This window comes from Hyalella azteca, unplaced genomic scaffold, assembly GCF_000764305.2.
Source record: "Hyalella azteca isolate HAZT.00-mixed unplaced genomic scaffold, Hazt_2.0.2 contig13563, whole genome shotgun sequence".
Lineage (NCBI taxonomy): Eukaryota > Metazoa > Arthropoda > Malacostraca > Amphipoda > Hyalellidae > Hyalella > Hyalella azteca.
Window position 1 is genome coordinate 18,271 of NW_025943479.1, and position 14,819 is coordinate 33,089.

Consider the following 14,819-nt stretch of genomic DNA (forward strand, 5'->3'; position numbering starts at 1 on the left):
CGGTACACACGGGGTGATGATCACGGTACACACGGGGTGATGATCACGGTACACACGGGGTGATGATCACGGTACACACGGGGTGATGATCTCGGTGCACACGGGGTGATGATCACGGTACACACGGGGTGATGATCACGGTACACACTGGGTGATGATCACGGGCACTCACGGGATAAAATTGATAACTTGATCTTGATGCTTTATTTCTGTAAGTATTTTTCTGGTTTGACATAATAACAGTATAAGTAGTTCACGCGTTTCTTCTTTTAATATTGTGTTATTATTAGGAAAGCGTTTTGGAGCCTCATTGCTGAATGTAAATTATGCATTACATTACTGTATGTCACATTTGTTTTGAATTGATGTATGTAACATATCGATTAGATTACTATATGTGTATATATACAACCCCTGGCAAAAATTATGGAATCACCGGCCTCGGAGGATGTTCATTCAGTTGTTTAACTTGGTAGAAAAAAAGCAGATCACAGACATGACACAAAACTAAAGTCATTTCAAATGGCAACTTTCTGGCTAAGAAACACTATAAGAAATCAAGAAAAAAAATTGTGCAGTCGGTAACGGTTATTTTTTTAGACCAAACAGAGGGAAAAAAAATATAGAATCACTCATTTCTGAGGAAAAAAATTGTGGAATCATGAAAAACAAAAGAACGCTCCAACACATCACTAGTATTTTGTTGCATCACCTCTGGCTTTTATAACAGCTTGTAGTCTCTGAGGCATGGACTTAATGAGTGACAAACAGTACTCTTCATCAATCTGCCTCCAACTTTCTCTGATTGCTGTTGCCAGATCAGCTTTGCAGGTTGGAGCCGTGTCATGGACCATTTTCTTCAACTTCCACCGAAGATTTTCAATTGGATTAAGATCCGGACTATTTGCAGGCTATGACATTGACCTTATGTGTCTTTTTCAAGGAATGTTTTCACAGTTTTTGCTCTATGGCAAGATGCATTATCATCTTGAAAAATGATTTCATCAAACCCAAACATTTCAATTGATGGGATAAGAAAAGTGTCCATAATATCAATGTAAACTTGTGCATTAATTGAAGATGTAATGACAGCCATCTCATCAGTGCCTTTACCTGACATGCAGCCCCATATCGTCAATGACTGTGGAAATTTGCATGTTCTCTTAAGGCAGTCATCTTTATAAATCTCGTTGGAACAGCACCAAACAAAAGTTCCAGCATCATCACCTTGCCCAATGCAGATTCGAGATTCATCACTGAATATGACTTTCATCCAGTCATCCACAGTCCACGATTGCTTTTCCTTAGCCCTTGTTTTTTTAGCCTTAGCCTAACCTTGTTTTTTTTCTGTTTTGATGTTAATGATGGCTTTCATTTAGCTTTTCTGTATGTAAATCCCATTTCCTTTAGGCGGTTTCTTACAGTTCGGTCACAGACGTTAACTCCAGTTTCCTCCCATTCGTTCCTCATTTGTTTTGTTGTGCATTTTCGGTTTTTGAGACATATTGCTTTAAGTTTTCTGTCTTGACGCTCTGATGTCTTCCTTGGTCTACCAGTATGTTTGCCTTTAACAACCTTCCCATGTTGTTTGTATTTGGTCCATATTTTAGACACAGCTGACTGTGAACAACCAACATCTTTTGCAACATTGCGCGATGATTTACCCTCTTTTAAGAGTTTGATAATCCTCTCCTTTGTTTCAATTGACATCTCTCGTTTTGGAGCCATGATTCATGTCAGTCCACTTAGTGCAGCAGCTCTCCAAGGTGTGATCACTCCTTTGTAGATGTAGACTAACGAGCAGATCTAATTTGATGCAGGTGTTAGTTTTGGGGATGAAAATTTACAGGGTGATTCCATAATTTTTTCCTCAGAATTGAGTGATTCCATATTTTTTTCCCTCTGCTTGGTCTAAAAAAATAACCGTTACCGACTGCACAATTTTTTTTTTATTTCTTATAGGTAGTGTTTCTTAAAGCCAGAAAGTTGCCATTTGAAATTACTTTAGTTTTGTGTCATTTCTGTGATCTGCTTTTTTCTACAAAGTTAAACAACTGAATGAACATCCTCCGAGGCCGGTGATTCCATAATTTTTGCCAGGGGTTGTATATACATACTTTAGGAAATATATGCATCACATAATTTACCCTTTGCGACACACACATTACAATATATACTGTGCGTGAAGTATACTCAGTAACAGTCATTACGTGCGTACGCCCCGCCGCTTCATTTCTCTTCTTCGCCAAATCTAATTTTGCCAACTACTCGCAGTTTCTCGGGCACCTCATCGTGGTTGTGGGGGACGAACTCCGCCCCTGCCTCAGTCCTCAGCCAGCATCACGACCCTTCACCATCTTTTTGTCCTCAAAGCGTCACCACACCGCATCACTTGCCCGCCATCGTATCCGCGATCTGAATAATCTCGAAACCTTTGCATAAATTGCTTGAATCTCGGGCGACTCTCGCTCATTGCCATGCATCACTATTGCTACATCGAATGTCGTGCACGTGTCGCATACATCAGGATGATGAACGTTGATCTAGCAGTGTGCTGTTGATAGCATCCTACCAGCATAGCCATGACATCATTGCCGCACACTTCCATCCATAAACTGTCTGCTGTCGCTGTTCTTGAAGACCCGAGTTCATCACTTTAGGTTACCAGTTTCGTTCCGTCGCTGCTTGTGATGGATGCCTTCGTTTTGCACGTTTTATTGTATTATTACCTAAATCATTACATGTATCGTCATCATGTATGTTTCTCGCGATGTCGTAGCAGAGATCATGGCCGTTACCGATATACGAATCCGTATTTCCAACTGCTCGTGCTCTCGACGACTGACTCGGCGTTTTCGATCCTTACTTATGTCGGTTGTTTTATTAATTTGTGTAACCTTGTCATGTTTTATTCATTGTTTATAAGACGAATCTTCATCCCGTGAGGAATGAACATTAATCACGTTATTGTCAATTTGTAATGACAATATGATCTTTACATGTAATTTTCGTTCTAGCGATGACGTACAGTCCCACTATCGCCCACCATTACACAGTTCATGACTCGCCTCACTATCACTCACCATTACACAGTTCATGTCTCGCTTCACTATCACTCACCATTACACAGTTCATGACACACCTCACTATCACTCGCTATTAGATAGTCTAGCAGTTCACAATCACTTCCTCTCTGCCGCTGTGCAGAGCGTCGTTGTTTCGCCTCACCCTCCTAGGCGATGCTATGGTCTGCCGTGTTCTGGTCTGTACTCTTCTGTGATCTATTTGGTTATAATTTTTCTTGTGCTGCTAGAGTGCTCTGCATTTAATTTGTATTAAGATACAAGTCTTGTTCTATCATGCCTCCTTGTAGGGATCACTGGAATATTGAAGTTGATTGCGTAGTGCGTGCAAATGTACGTGGAGCTTTACCTTAGTTATAGGCATGAATAAAAAATAAGCATAGCTTGTGCCCTGTATCATGGCTCGAATGACTTTACTCGTTGTACAGCGGCAACCTCTCACGTACTTCATCCAATTTTTCATCGTCTTATAGCTACTGCTGATCTTACGAGCTTTTCTCCGCATTCTAATGCTTTGTCCACGGAGCAAAATTTTGTGTCATTCAGCTCCGTTGTCTCTTTGGTTTTCACGGCATTATCATTTTATTATTATGTAATAAGTATTGTATTTCCATTAGCTTTACGTTTAATTAATAAATGTGTGTTTTATTTTAGATGCTCACTCAGGTTAGGATGTTCTTGTGCTATCGACGAGCTGATTAGAGAAGTAATGACGAAGCAATGTTATAACTTCCTACCTTTTGACATTTTACAGAAATGCATTTCTTCACATTTTGCCAGATATTGTGGAATTCCTTGTTAATGTTCACCCCTGGTTATGTGTAGTTCCTCATAGTCATCTCCTGGAAATATGCATACAATATCGCTTCCGTCTAAGTTATCATTAACATCATTGGGATAGATGACTACGCCAGAGCATCTGCCTTCGTACATATTCGATAGACCGTTCACCGTTTTCTGGGGGTGCATATTACTTTCGTTAAAGTGTTCTAGAAGGTTTAAATTCTGTCAGTCTAGGAATAGATATGTCATACTCGTTGTTATTTACTTCATATTAAGTACTAACTCTGCGAACGTCTGTGTGAAATTTACACCTGTAGAAAATTGTTCCACGTTCACTTCGTCTATAGTTTCTATTCTTTCAATAGCTATTGCTGCTGGAATTGTCACGCATTAGAATTCTCAAGCGATCTTCCAATTGAATCTGAAGGTAATAGTGTTTTTACGATTGCATTATCACCTTAGTCGTAAGTTAGGGAGCGTATTTACTTTTATTAATTGTAGGCGTATGAGTTAATTATGAGTGGATAGCTGCGTGTTACTGTAATCGCTGCAATGCTACTGCCTGTGTTAATTGTTACTCGTGCACTAACTCTCGCGTGAATGTCATGCGCCCTCTTGACTACAACGGCAGTTTAGGATCGGCTTAACTCGTAGCTTTGTATAACTGCGCTATAGGCTGGCAAGCCTACACATCATATTTTCATTCATATATCTGGTCGCTCTTAGCACTCCTGAGTATTGCTGTTTAAAATACGCAAGGAATGGGAATATGTACGTGTCGCAATGGTCAAGAAAAACTCGATCCTTATTCTTGTCAACCAGAAATGATTTACTTCTCGCTGCGTCCGAAGACTATTTTAGTCGAGCTCTCGACGCTCATTTTTAAGATGGATGAGTTTTTTCAAGCCTTGCTTCTACCGCGTGATCACTAGGTGTCTTTGGCCTTCGGTTTTTGATTTTTCATTAATACTTGAGTGCTCCACTAGATAATTGTGAAATTTTAAGCTATACTTTGCTGGCTCATGAGGTGTGCTTGCCTTGTTATTTGGCTTGGATGTTCTACGGAACTGGCCGTGATCTTCGCTGAACATGTACATACATCCTTGGTTAATATGAATCAAGCGACTGTCCATTTCTATGCCGTGAATTTCTTGACTTGTCCCGTTCACCAACTTTATGTGACTAATTTGTGTGTGAATGATAGCGTAGTGTAAGTATATAAATGCATATATTTATTTTGTCTAGCTCCAGCGAACAACGGTTCTTAAGATACTCGAAAGAATAAAGGACTTTTTTTACCCTTCAATATTTAATTCATCAATACTCGAACTTCTAATACTTTTTAATGTATCAATATGTGATGCAGCCAAACTTGAAAGTTTCATTGCTTCTTGCACTTATATTGAAGCCTCTCATCGAAGATTCTGCTGTGAAGAAACATGATTTAATCTGAATCTTGAATACAGGTTGTTCATCAAATAGTTGGACGTTTTCTGCTTATGTTTCATTAAATAATGAATACATCCAAACGAAATCTTTCAGAACTCACCAAAAATTAGAAACTTTTTGAAAAACACATTTGATGAACTAATCTATATCGTCGTTCGAGACGAAAACCCTCGTAAATCACTTCCGGTAGGCACGGCTAATACTGGTTGAAATTTTCTTGTTCCTGGGCCGAATTATAGGAAATAAACACGATTTCCCTACGCCGTTAGCCAATCACAGAGGCCGGGCTCTGCAAGCCAAACCCACCAATCTTGGATGAGTAAACGGCCGCTACGTTTACTTAGGCCGCTACATACGCTTGTGCAAGTTTTGTTAGCACGGCTCCGCTACGTTTACTTAGGACGCTACATACACTTGTGCAAGTTTTGTTAGTACGGCTCATCTACGTGTACATTTGTTAGCACGGCTCCGCTACGTGTACTTAGGCCGCTACATACACTTGTGCAAGTTTTGTTAGTACGGCTCCGCTACGTGTATTTAGGCCGCTACATACACTTATGCAAGTTTTGTTAGTACGGCCTCTGTACTCGACATTCCTGGAACTGCTGCGCGCTCATCGATGAAGACAGCAGTCTGGAGCTTGCATGCTTGCAACCGCTAGACCAGCCGTTTTCTCCTAGCCGACGTCTCGTCCATTGAATGCATGTATTTTAAATATATTTAAAACATTTCGGAGACCAGCTCCATTATCATCAGTTCAAGATCTTCAGGAACACCAGGATAACCAATCGCAGGACGTTAGATTATTGTGAACTATGAACGATTGAAAAATAAGGAGCTTTTGGCAACAAAATGTAGAAAACGCAATCATTTCAACACCTACCAACCTTGAAATCACTATCATTTTTACACCCTACAGATTATTTTAGTGTTCATTCATGAAGATTATGTTCCTGTGTAAAGTTTTTAAACAAAATACCCATCATTTGATTTTAAAATTGAACTGGTTGCTTGGAAATTCAAAATATGCTTTGTTACTGTTATCATGTAATCTCATTTGAACAACAATGCAACAATTCTTATAAAAACCTTAACTTAATGGTACGGAGACAAAAGTGGAACACAACACGACTCCACTACTGCTGATCTTAAACATCATTGTTAACAACATGCGTGACGAGAGGAAAACCAAAGTCGTTGTTTAGTAAAATAGAAGTGTCGGCACCAAAGAAGTAGGCCCATGGCCTGTTGCCGATTCTTGTACTTATCGTGGCTTGATTACACAAGGGATCCCGTTTTTAAACCTGATATTTCCATAACTGACGATTGTTTTGCTTCAAGTGCGGGGAAGCGAGAACATGGACAGAAGGAAATGTACCGGTTGGCTCACAGCTCTGACGTCTACGGCTTGTGGTTCAAATGCCCTACTGATAAGTGGGATTAGAATTGTCAATCCGAGAAATAGGCTTTTGAATCAGCAGCCTCTTGTTTGCGTGTCTTTGGGTCATTTGGTTCTACAAAATCCACCTCCGAAATGATTAAAATCATACAGGTTTGCATCGTTACTCTAAAAAATCAACGGTGCAGTTGCACTAGGAAAATTTCCACGAAATGATTTACTAACAGTAATGAGCGAGAAGTCCGTGAAAAATAGAACAAAATAAATACGAATGAAGATTCTAGGATTACCGCTGCAGCGAAATCTCGTCAACGATTGTATCGCCGCTCTTACGTAGGCTGTTGTGTTCTCGAAACCTGATTCTTGTTATCATTTCGATGTATTAGTAATGTGCGTCAAACTTACATAACTTCTCTCGCAATTAAAAACTTGCCAATTTCATTCTAAGAAAATTAAATTTACACTGCTGCTTGCTTGATTAACCGTTTAAAAGTATTATACTGTCACAAACTATAGATAATGTGATGATCGCCGGGTGGAAACTTTAAAGCCAGATTTACGACAACCAAGCGAGGATTGCAAAATTACCTTGTTACTTTTATATCTTATTTATCTTTATGTTCGTTAAAAGGGTTGCCTTCATGTCGCTTCACTATAACAACTTTACGTACATTGTAGACATCATTCAAGGCACACAACATGAGATGGGTTCTCTCGCCATCGAGCTACGAGTTTCCAACTTATGCAGAATGTTTTCAATAGTTTACGGTATTATCTTCTCATATAGCTTGTAGTTTAACACGATAGTTTTTAAATGAAATGATAAAAACTTATAACAATAATCGTAGCCCCTGTATCAAAGCGCATATCTACGAACACGTTACTTCTTGAACGCGCACCTGCACGAGTTGAGACTGTACTCAAAATTTAGATGAGAGTGCACTCAAAATTGAAGTTATGAGACTACTCAAAATTTAGATGAGAGTGCACTCAAAATTGAAGTTATGAGACTACTCAAAATTTAGATGAGAGTGCACTCAAAATTGAAGTTATGAGACTACTCAAAATTTAGATGAGAGTGCACTCAAAATTGAAGTTATGAGACTACTCAAAATTTAGATGAGAGTGCACTCAAAATTGAAGTTATGAGACTACTCAAAATTGAGAATGAGACTGCACTCAAAATTGAAGTTAGGAGACTGCACTCAAAATTGAGATTATGAGACTGCACTCAAAATGGAAGTTATGAGACTGCACTCAAAATTGAAGTTAGGAGACTGCACTCAAAATTGAGATTATGAGATTGCACTCAAAATGAAAGTTATGAAACTGCACTCAAGTTGGAAGTTATGAGACTGTACTCAAAATGGAAGTTATGAGACTGCACTCAAAATTGAAGTTAGGAGACTGCACTCCAAATTGAGATTATGAGACTGTACTCAAAATGGAAGTTATGAGACCAATCAAAATTGAGGTTTGAGACTGCACTCAAAATTTAAGTTATGAGACTGCACTAAAAATTGAAGTTATGAGACTGTACTCTAATTGAGATTGTGAAACTACACTCATAATTAAGGTTATGAGACTGCACTCAAAATTGAGATTATGAATGTCCAGGCTTGACTGTACCATCGAGTTGTGTGTGAGTAAACTAAGATATTCGATATACACGGACGGGAAGATGAATTACTCAGAACTCCTGCTTCTTGAACCAGCAGAGGATGGACACCCAGATGATTTGGCAGCCTCCCACGAACACCACGCGCACGTGTGGCGGCAGCAGCTTGAAGTTCACAAAGTTCGCTGGTACCCAAAAACAGCTCGCCGTCTGAAATTAAAAAAAAGTACTGTAGAAAATATATTTTAAAAATTGATGACTGACAGTTATTTTTTCGACAAAACATAACAGAAAAGTAAGTTTAAGTACGAATTTCAGTTTCTTCAATACTGATAAATCAAAGAATAAACTTTACTTCACGCGTGGGGTAAATAGAAAGAGATCATTTTTATTTAAAAACGCGCATGTCTTAACTGTTAAGCTTTCGACATGATCTTTAATTCGTCAACTCAATTAACAAACTATTGAGTATTTTTGACTGATTTTTTAGCACAATCGAAAATCTAAACTGACTGAACAGCCGACCTCTCTTTTACGATTGCTTTAAATATTAGCGTACCAAGCTTTATCAGCGTACCAAGCATTTCGTAGACGAAGAACTTAGCATAGGGGCAAGCACTCCCTAAACCGAAGAACTTAGTATAAAGACACGCACTCCCTAAGCTGAAGAACTTAGTATAGGGGCGCGCACTCCCTAAGCTGGAGAACTTAGTACACGAGCAAACACTTCCTAAACTGAAGAGCTTACTTTAAAAACATGCACTCGCTAAGCTGAAGAACTTATTATGAAAGTACGCACTCATTAAGCTGAAGAATTTAGTATAGAGGCAAGCACTCATTAAGCTGAAGAACTTAGTACACGAGAAAGCACTCACACATCATCACGAGCTTAGTATACGAGCAAGCCAGAGCTAAAGAACTTAGTATACTAGCACCTACAATGAACGTTGGGATGAGTTTGGCTCTCCACTCGGCCAGGAGATCGTCCTTGCGTTCCATAGCGCTCATTCCTGCAAACGAATCGGCATGAGCACTGAGCAGACAAGATGACATGTGTCATAATATAACATAACATAACATAACATAACATAACATTACATAACATAACATTACATAACATAACATTACATAACATAACATAACATAACATAACATGGTGATGTCGGCACTGAAGTGTAGGCCTGATTCTTGTAATTTTCGTGCCTTGTTCACAGAAGATCTAAAATCGTGTCATTTGACCGCATCTTTTCAAGACTAACGATAGTTTGAAATGGCTACTAGACTTCCTAGTCATGCATATTACTTAAGCTTTAGTTGCACTACTATCGTGGGACAGTCGAACTACAATCTTTCTTGAGGTTCATGCGTCACTCTACATGCTGTCCATTTTCATGCTAGTTCATCAAATTCTCATTTATATTTCGTGAATGGATTATGAATCGACCTAGACGCTTGTCACTCTGAATTATTTTGTTTGAAGCTTGTAGTCGGCTTGGTGGTAACGTAAATAATTCAGCACAATTTTGACTGAATAAGTTCCAAAAACTGGATCTTCACAGCTAAGGAAAAATTGTGCTTAAAAGCAGTGCAAATCAAGGGGAAAATGACAGATCAAGGCCCGTGTAGAGAGCCGAGACCTCGGGCATTATGGGCTGCTTCCTAAGAGGTTCCTTCACTAAATTTGTTAACCTTGATTCTTCCTGTAAATGAGACAACAATTTGAAATTTTTCACACCCGTCTAGGTATTCTTTGAAAACAAGTAACTGATCTCTGAGAGCACTTAGCTATTCTTTGAGAGCCCGCAGCTACTCTTTGAGAGCACTTAGCTATTCTTTGAGAGCCCGCAGCTACTCTTTGAGAGCACATAGCTACTCTTTGAGAGCACTTAGCTATTCTTTGAGAGCACGCAGCTACTCTTTGAGAGCACATAGCTACTCTTTGAGAGCACAGAGCTATACTTTGAGAGCACAGAGCTACTCTTTGACAGCACAGAGCTACTCTTTGACAGCACAGAGCTACTCTTTGACAGCACAGAGCTACTCTTTGACAGCACATAGCTACTCTTTGACAGCACAGAACTTTTCTTTTAGAGCACATAGCACTCTGAGAGCAGCTCACCGACATAGAAGAGCGTCAGGTTGATGGGTGTGATGACGAGTGCGTCGATAGCCAGCTTGCGGATGGCCATGGGGCCGCTGTTGCCGGGGAACCGTGCGTCCAGATACTTGTACCTGCAACGGCAACAATACCGTACACGTCTGGTCACTAGATACCTGTACCTGCCACGGCAGCAATACACGTCTGGTATCAGATACTTGTACCTGCAACGGCAGCAATACACGTCTGGTATCAGATACAAAAGCAATATAATTCTATACAAAGAGCATAGTAGATGTAAAGCTATAAGAGGCAGTCAACTAACGCGTGGTAGAGGGTGTGTGGCAGGACGCAGGTGCCCATCACCCCAAACCTCGCCAGAGAGCCCGTGTCTACGGGAGGGTAGTCGGCTCCTGGCTCGGGCGGCTCCTGGAACATCATTGAGAGATTAGGCTTCTAATGCAAACAAGCTATTACCGTATACATTTTACTTCAGCCTCGATAATATAATTATTTGATTTTAGTATGTTTACAGTGACAGTGATCTTACTTTGAATATTACTTCATCTAGAGTCCGAAAATATTTGTCGAACAAATTTCGCCTGACAATGTGGCCGCAGCCACGCAACTAAAAGGAAAAAGCCTACTCTCTCCTAAGCCTTGTATTTTTGTATGAGCTTTTGTATATACCCTCTTTATGGACTCGTAAATATTGCTTCCAAATTCGCATTTTCCCATCTCGAACGATTAAAAGGAATGTACAGTATTAATTTTATTTTGATTTGCGAGACACCTCTGAGCTTCAATGCTTAAATTGAAAGCAGTGCCTAATTTCAATAATTGTCCCGAATAACCACCAATGTAAGATATTTTTTGCACATTTTTGAGAAAAGATAATATTTCGCCTAATATCTTTATAGGCCTATAAAAATGAAAAAAATTCACAACAATCTTACAGCCCGGCTTTCATCTCGGCAAAAAATATTCTATCTTACAATATATAATATTCTATAACAATACGATGACTAGCTACATTCTATCATTTAACATGTCATCTGTCAACACGAAACTAAAATAATGTCTAATTATAATAAGTAAAGTTGTGTTATAAAGTTAAATATGGAAACAAATTCTGCAGATAATAACCGCCATCATCAACAATCTTCAATCAGTAATAACAAATAAAGGATACAAATAAAATTATTATAATTGCGAAGTGATATAATTTCTGAAGTTAGGCAGCTGCGACCAGTAAGCTGGTCGAGATGCGAGCATTACAGGCTTATTACCGATAAGTCCTAAAGCAGATCGCTTATCACAACAGGGCTGCTAATCAGTACGATACTAACCAGCAGCTGTCTGTCCAAGTTTTAAAAGGCAATATCATAAAAGATAGCAAATAACTCACTAGAAATTCGAACTGATTATTTTTTATCCTTTTCTTTTTCGACACTGAAAGAGAAAGTGGACTTGCCACAGAACTAAACTAAAAGAAACGATGATTGTGACTGTAGCACGGTAGCTGCCATACCACTGAACTGAAAGTAACGATGATTGTGACTGAATCACGGTAGGTGCCACACAACTGAACTGAAAAAAACGATGGTTGTTACCGTAGCACGGTATCTGCCATGCCACTGAACTGAAAGAAACGATGATTGTGACCGGATCACGGTAACTATATGCAGTTCAAGGCCGCCGTACTGACAAAGAGAAATTCAGTGATGATTCTCCTCCCTTTCGATAGATGTTTGAAGTATTCACAGACGATAACCTCGCTTCACTCTCTATGGTCATGTCGCACACGATGACTTCGCAGGTACACGGGGCTGGTGTGATAACAGCTCTAGTCCAGCGTGACACGCGCCTGGTGCATAGTAACGGATTAGTACATCTGGCAACCCAACACAACGCAATAGCCTGGCAACACAACACTACAACGCAATAGCCTGGCAACACAACACAACAACGCAATAGCCTGGCAACCCAGCACAACAACTCAATAGCCTGGCAGCACAACACAACAACGCAATAGCCTGGCAGCACAACACAACAACGCAATAGCCTGGCAGCACAACACAACAACGCAATAGCCTGGCAGCACAACACAACGCAATAGCCTTGATCCCAACACCAGCAACAGAAATGATTTGAGCCTCGGCACAGGGTCATCACACTTGCTGTGATGAACCTCAAGGTCACAGACCTATCAGTTGATGCCACCGCAATCACATAGCTCCTCGATGCCGCTCATGCACCTTACCTTACCACTCCAGGTGCAAGTGTATGGATGAGTTGGCCGTCATTCACCCTCTAATACTTACATAGCTCCTCGATGTATTCATACCAGCTGGTCAAGTAATAATAAGAGAAAAATATATAAATAATACAACACAAAACACATCTAGTGTTGTTCTATATTCGAGGATTCTCACCGATGTATACCTCCTGAACATTTGCTGCCCGAACTCAGCAGCGACGTAGAGTGTCCCGTAAACAATGGTGTTGGTGATCACTGGTTGTTTCTTCAAAGCTCCCACCAGTGCCTGCATCTTGATTAGTCTTCAAGAGACACCGATATCACAAACTCGAGGTAAAATCTCCTCAAAATCACATCTGAAATTTTCTTACGCTTGTAGTTAAATGTTAAAATAACCGCACTGTGTTCCCATGGTCAACACGCACAATTGGGAACATAGAAGAAGCCCCTAAAAATGCCGGGAAAATACTTCTAATATTATACCTAATCTGAAAATATAAAATTCATAGTTCATTGGACAGTAAAGTGATACATTTACGGATTAATATTCTATGCAAACTAACAATCTAAATTGAAGATGCTTTTAAAGCCAATTGGACGCGTTATATATGGGTAAGTTCGAGCTGTAACTGCAGTCACTTCTTGACTAGATGAACCGTAACAGCTCCTAGTGTTGTTCATTTCCGCATTGTATCCGTAAATGTGCTAAAATTGATGCTAATCCAGCAGCTTCAATTCCGAAAATAGATTTAAATTGTAACATCTAATATTCAACAACTATTAATTTTTTAAGAGTATCAACATAAAGTGATATTATAAATATCTCTTCCGTTTTGTACCGAAAATTTAAAAGCAAAAATATGGCAAGCAACCTAAACAATATTATAATCATTAGAAGTGAATGGTGACAGGATTAACCCTTCACTACAGGATTAACAATTCACATTATAAGTCAATGATGAATTATCATATATTTATTTATTCACTAACCAAGATTAGAACTACATGACAGTCTGAGCTTCCTATAATAACACAACGTCGTAGCGAAACCTCACGTGTTGTTAATTTCGCTTGCACATATGAAACTTTGCAATGACAATGATCATTTCGCGGTTCTGGCAGCAGAAAATGTCGTTTCATCAACCTCTAGTAATAGAATTCATCATTTTGAGAGAGAGAAATATCGTTTTTTAAAGATTTAAGGACGAGTGATCAGTTTTAGAAGTTATTCAAACTCAAGCCTCGACCTCCTGGCAGAGGCATGCCAGGGCATAGTTTGCCTTCCTCAGTCCCCACAAGTCGGGACGTGACATGGAATCCTAACCTCGATCAACGTATTCCATCTATGAAGATTGTCGTCAAATATATTTTGAATGAGTACATTTACATAGAAAAAATTAGTTCTCCTTATTTAGATTTTCACTAATGAACACATAAATGTTAGCAATTCATGAGTCTATGAGTGTTTCTTCGTTTAGTGTTTCTACGTTTGACTCGGACTCTGCCTCCCTAATAACATATCATGATATTGGGCCTCTTAGCGACTATTTTAATTTGCAGTTGGTAATTCAGCAAAAATTAGAAAAATGCAAAGTACATTCAATATAATTCCGTAAACGTCTAAATTTCATACATTTAATTGACAAAATTTCAAGTTATAGTTATCTGCACCCGATCTAGGATATATGGGCAAAAATTGTGAAAATAACCCGTTTATGCAGTTCACATGTAAAACAGTACTACCGTCATTATATTATATTAATTATTATTCATTGTCAATCCGACAATCGTGATGATGCGTAACTCTACACACTATAGTATAGAGAGGATAAAATACACCGCATTTCACAGTGTCATGAATGATTCGATCTTCAGAGAAATCTTAAAATAAGTAATATTTTTACAGTGTTGAAATTAAAACAAAAATATTGGCTTAGAAGCAACGAAGGACATTAAGATCTAAAACACATCCTATAGATCTGGACCCGCACGCGCACTCAAACCTCATCTGGCGACACCTGCCGCTACACTGCCAGGGAGCGCGGCGCGCCTACTTGCGGACTGCACCAAACCCTGAGATCACTGCTGGTCAAACGGCAACAACGAGTGCGTTCGTACGTCGCCCCTTC

At 39.4% G+C, this 14,819-nt stretch overlaps 2 protein-coding genes across 4 annotated transcripts in view; one reads left to right on the forward strand and one right to left on the reverse strand.

Annotated features, from left to right (window-relative positions):
* The window catches only part of LOC108671796 (F-box/LRR-repeat protein 2), a 12,750-nt gene extending 7,598 nt beyond the window's left edge, over nt 1-5,152 (forward strand). For all 3 annotated transcript variants that reach the window (XM_047883747.1, XM_018159379.2, XM_047883746.1), the window contains one exon: nt 2,275-5,152. The gene's annotated coding sequence lies outside the window, so the exon portion shown is untranslated. The remainder of the gene's footprint in view (nt 1-2,274) is intronic.
* Nucleotides 5,153-6,345: 1,193 nt separating this feature from the next.
* Nucleotides 6,346-13,198, reverse strand: LOC108671803 (mpv17-like protein). The gene is made up of 5 exons (XM_018159389.2): nt 12,866-13,198; nt 10,756-10,859; nt 10,452-10,564; nt 9,272-9,342; nt 6,346-8,542 (listed from the first exon to the last, which is right to left on the reverse strand). The coding sequence occupies exons 1-5, from the start codon at nt 12,980-12,982 to the stop codon at nt 8,405-8,407; spliced, it is 543 nt and encodes a 180-aa protein (XP_018014878.1). The 5' UTR covers nt 12,983-13,198; the 3' UTR covers nt 6,346-8,404.
* Nucleotides 13,199-14,819: the final 1,621 nt, after the last annotated feature.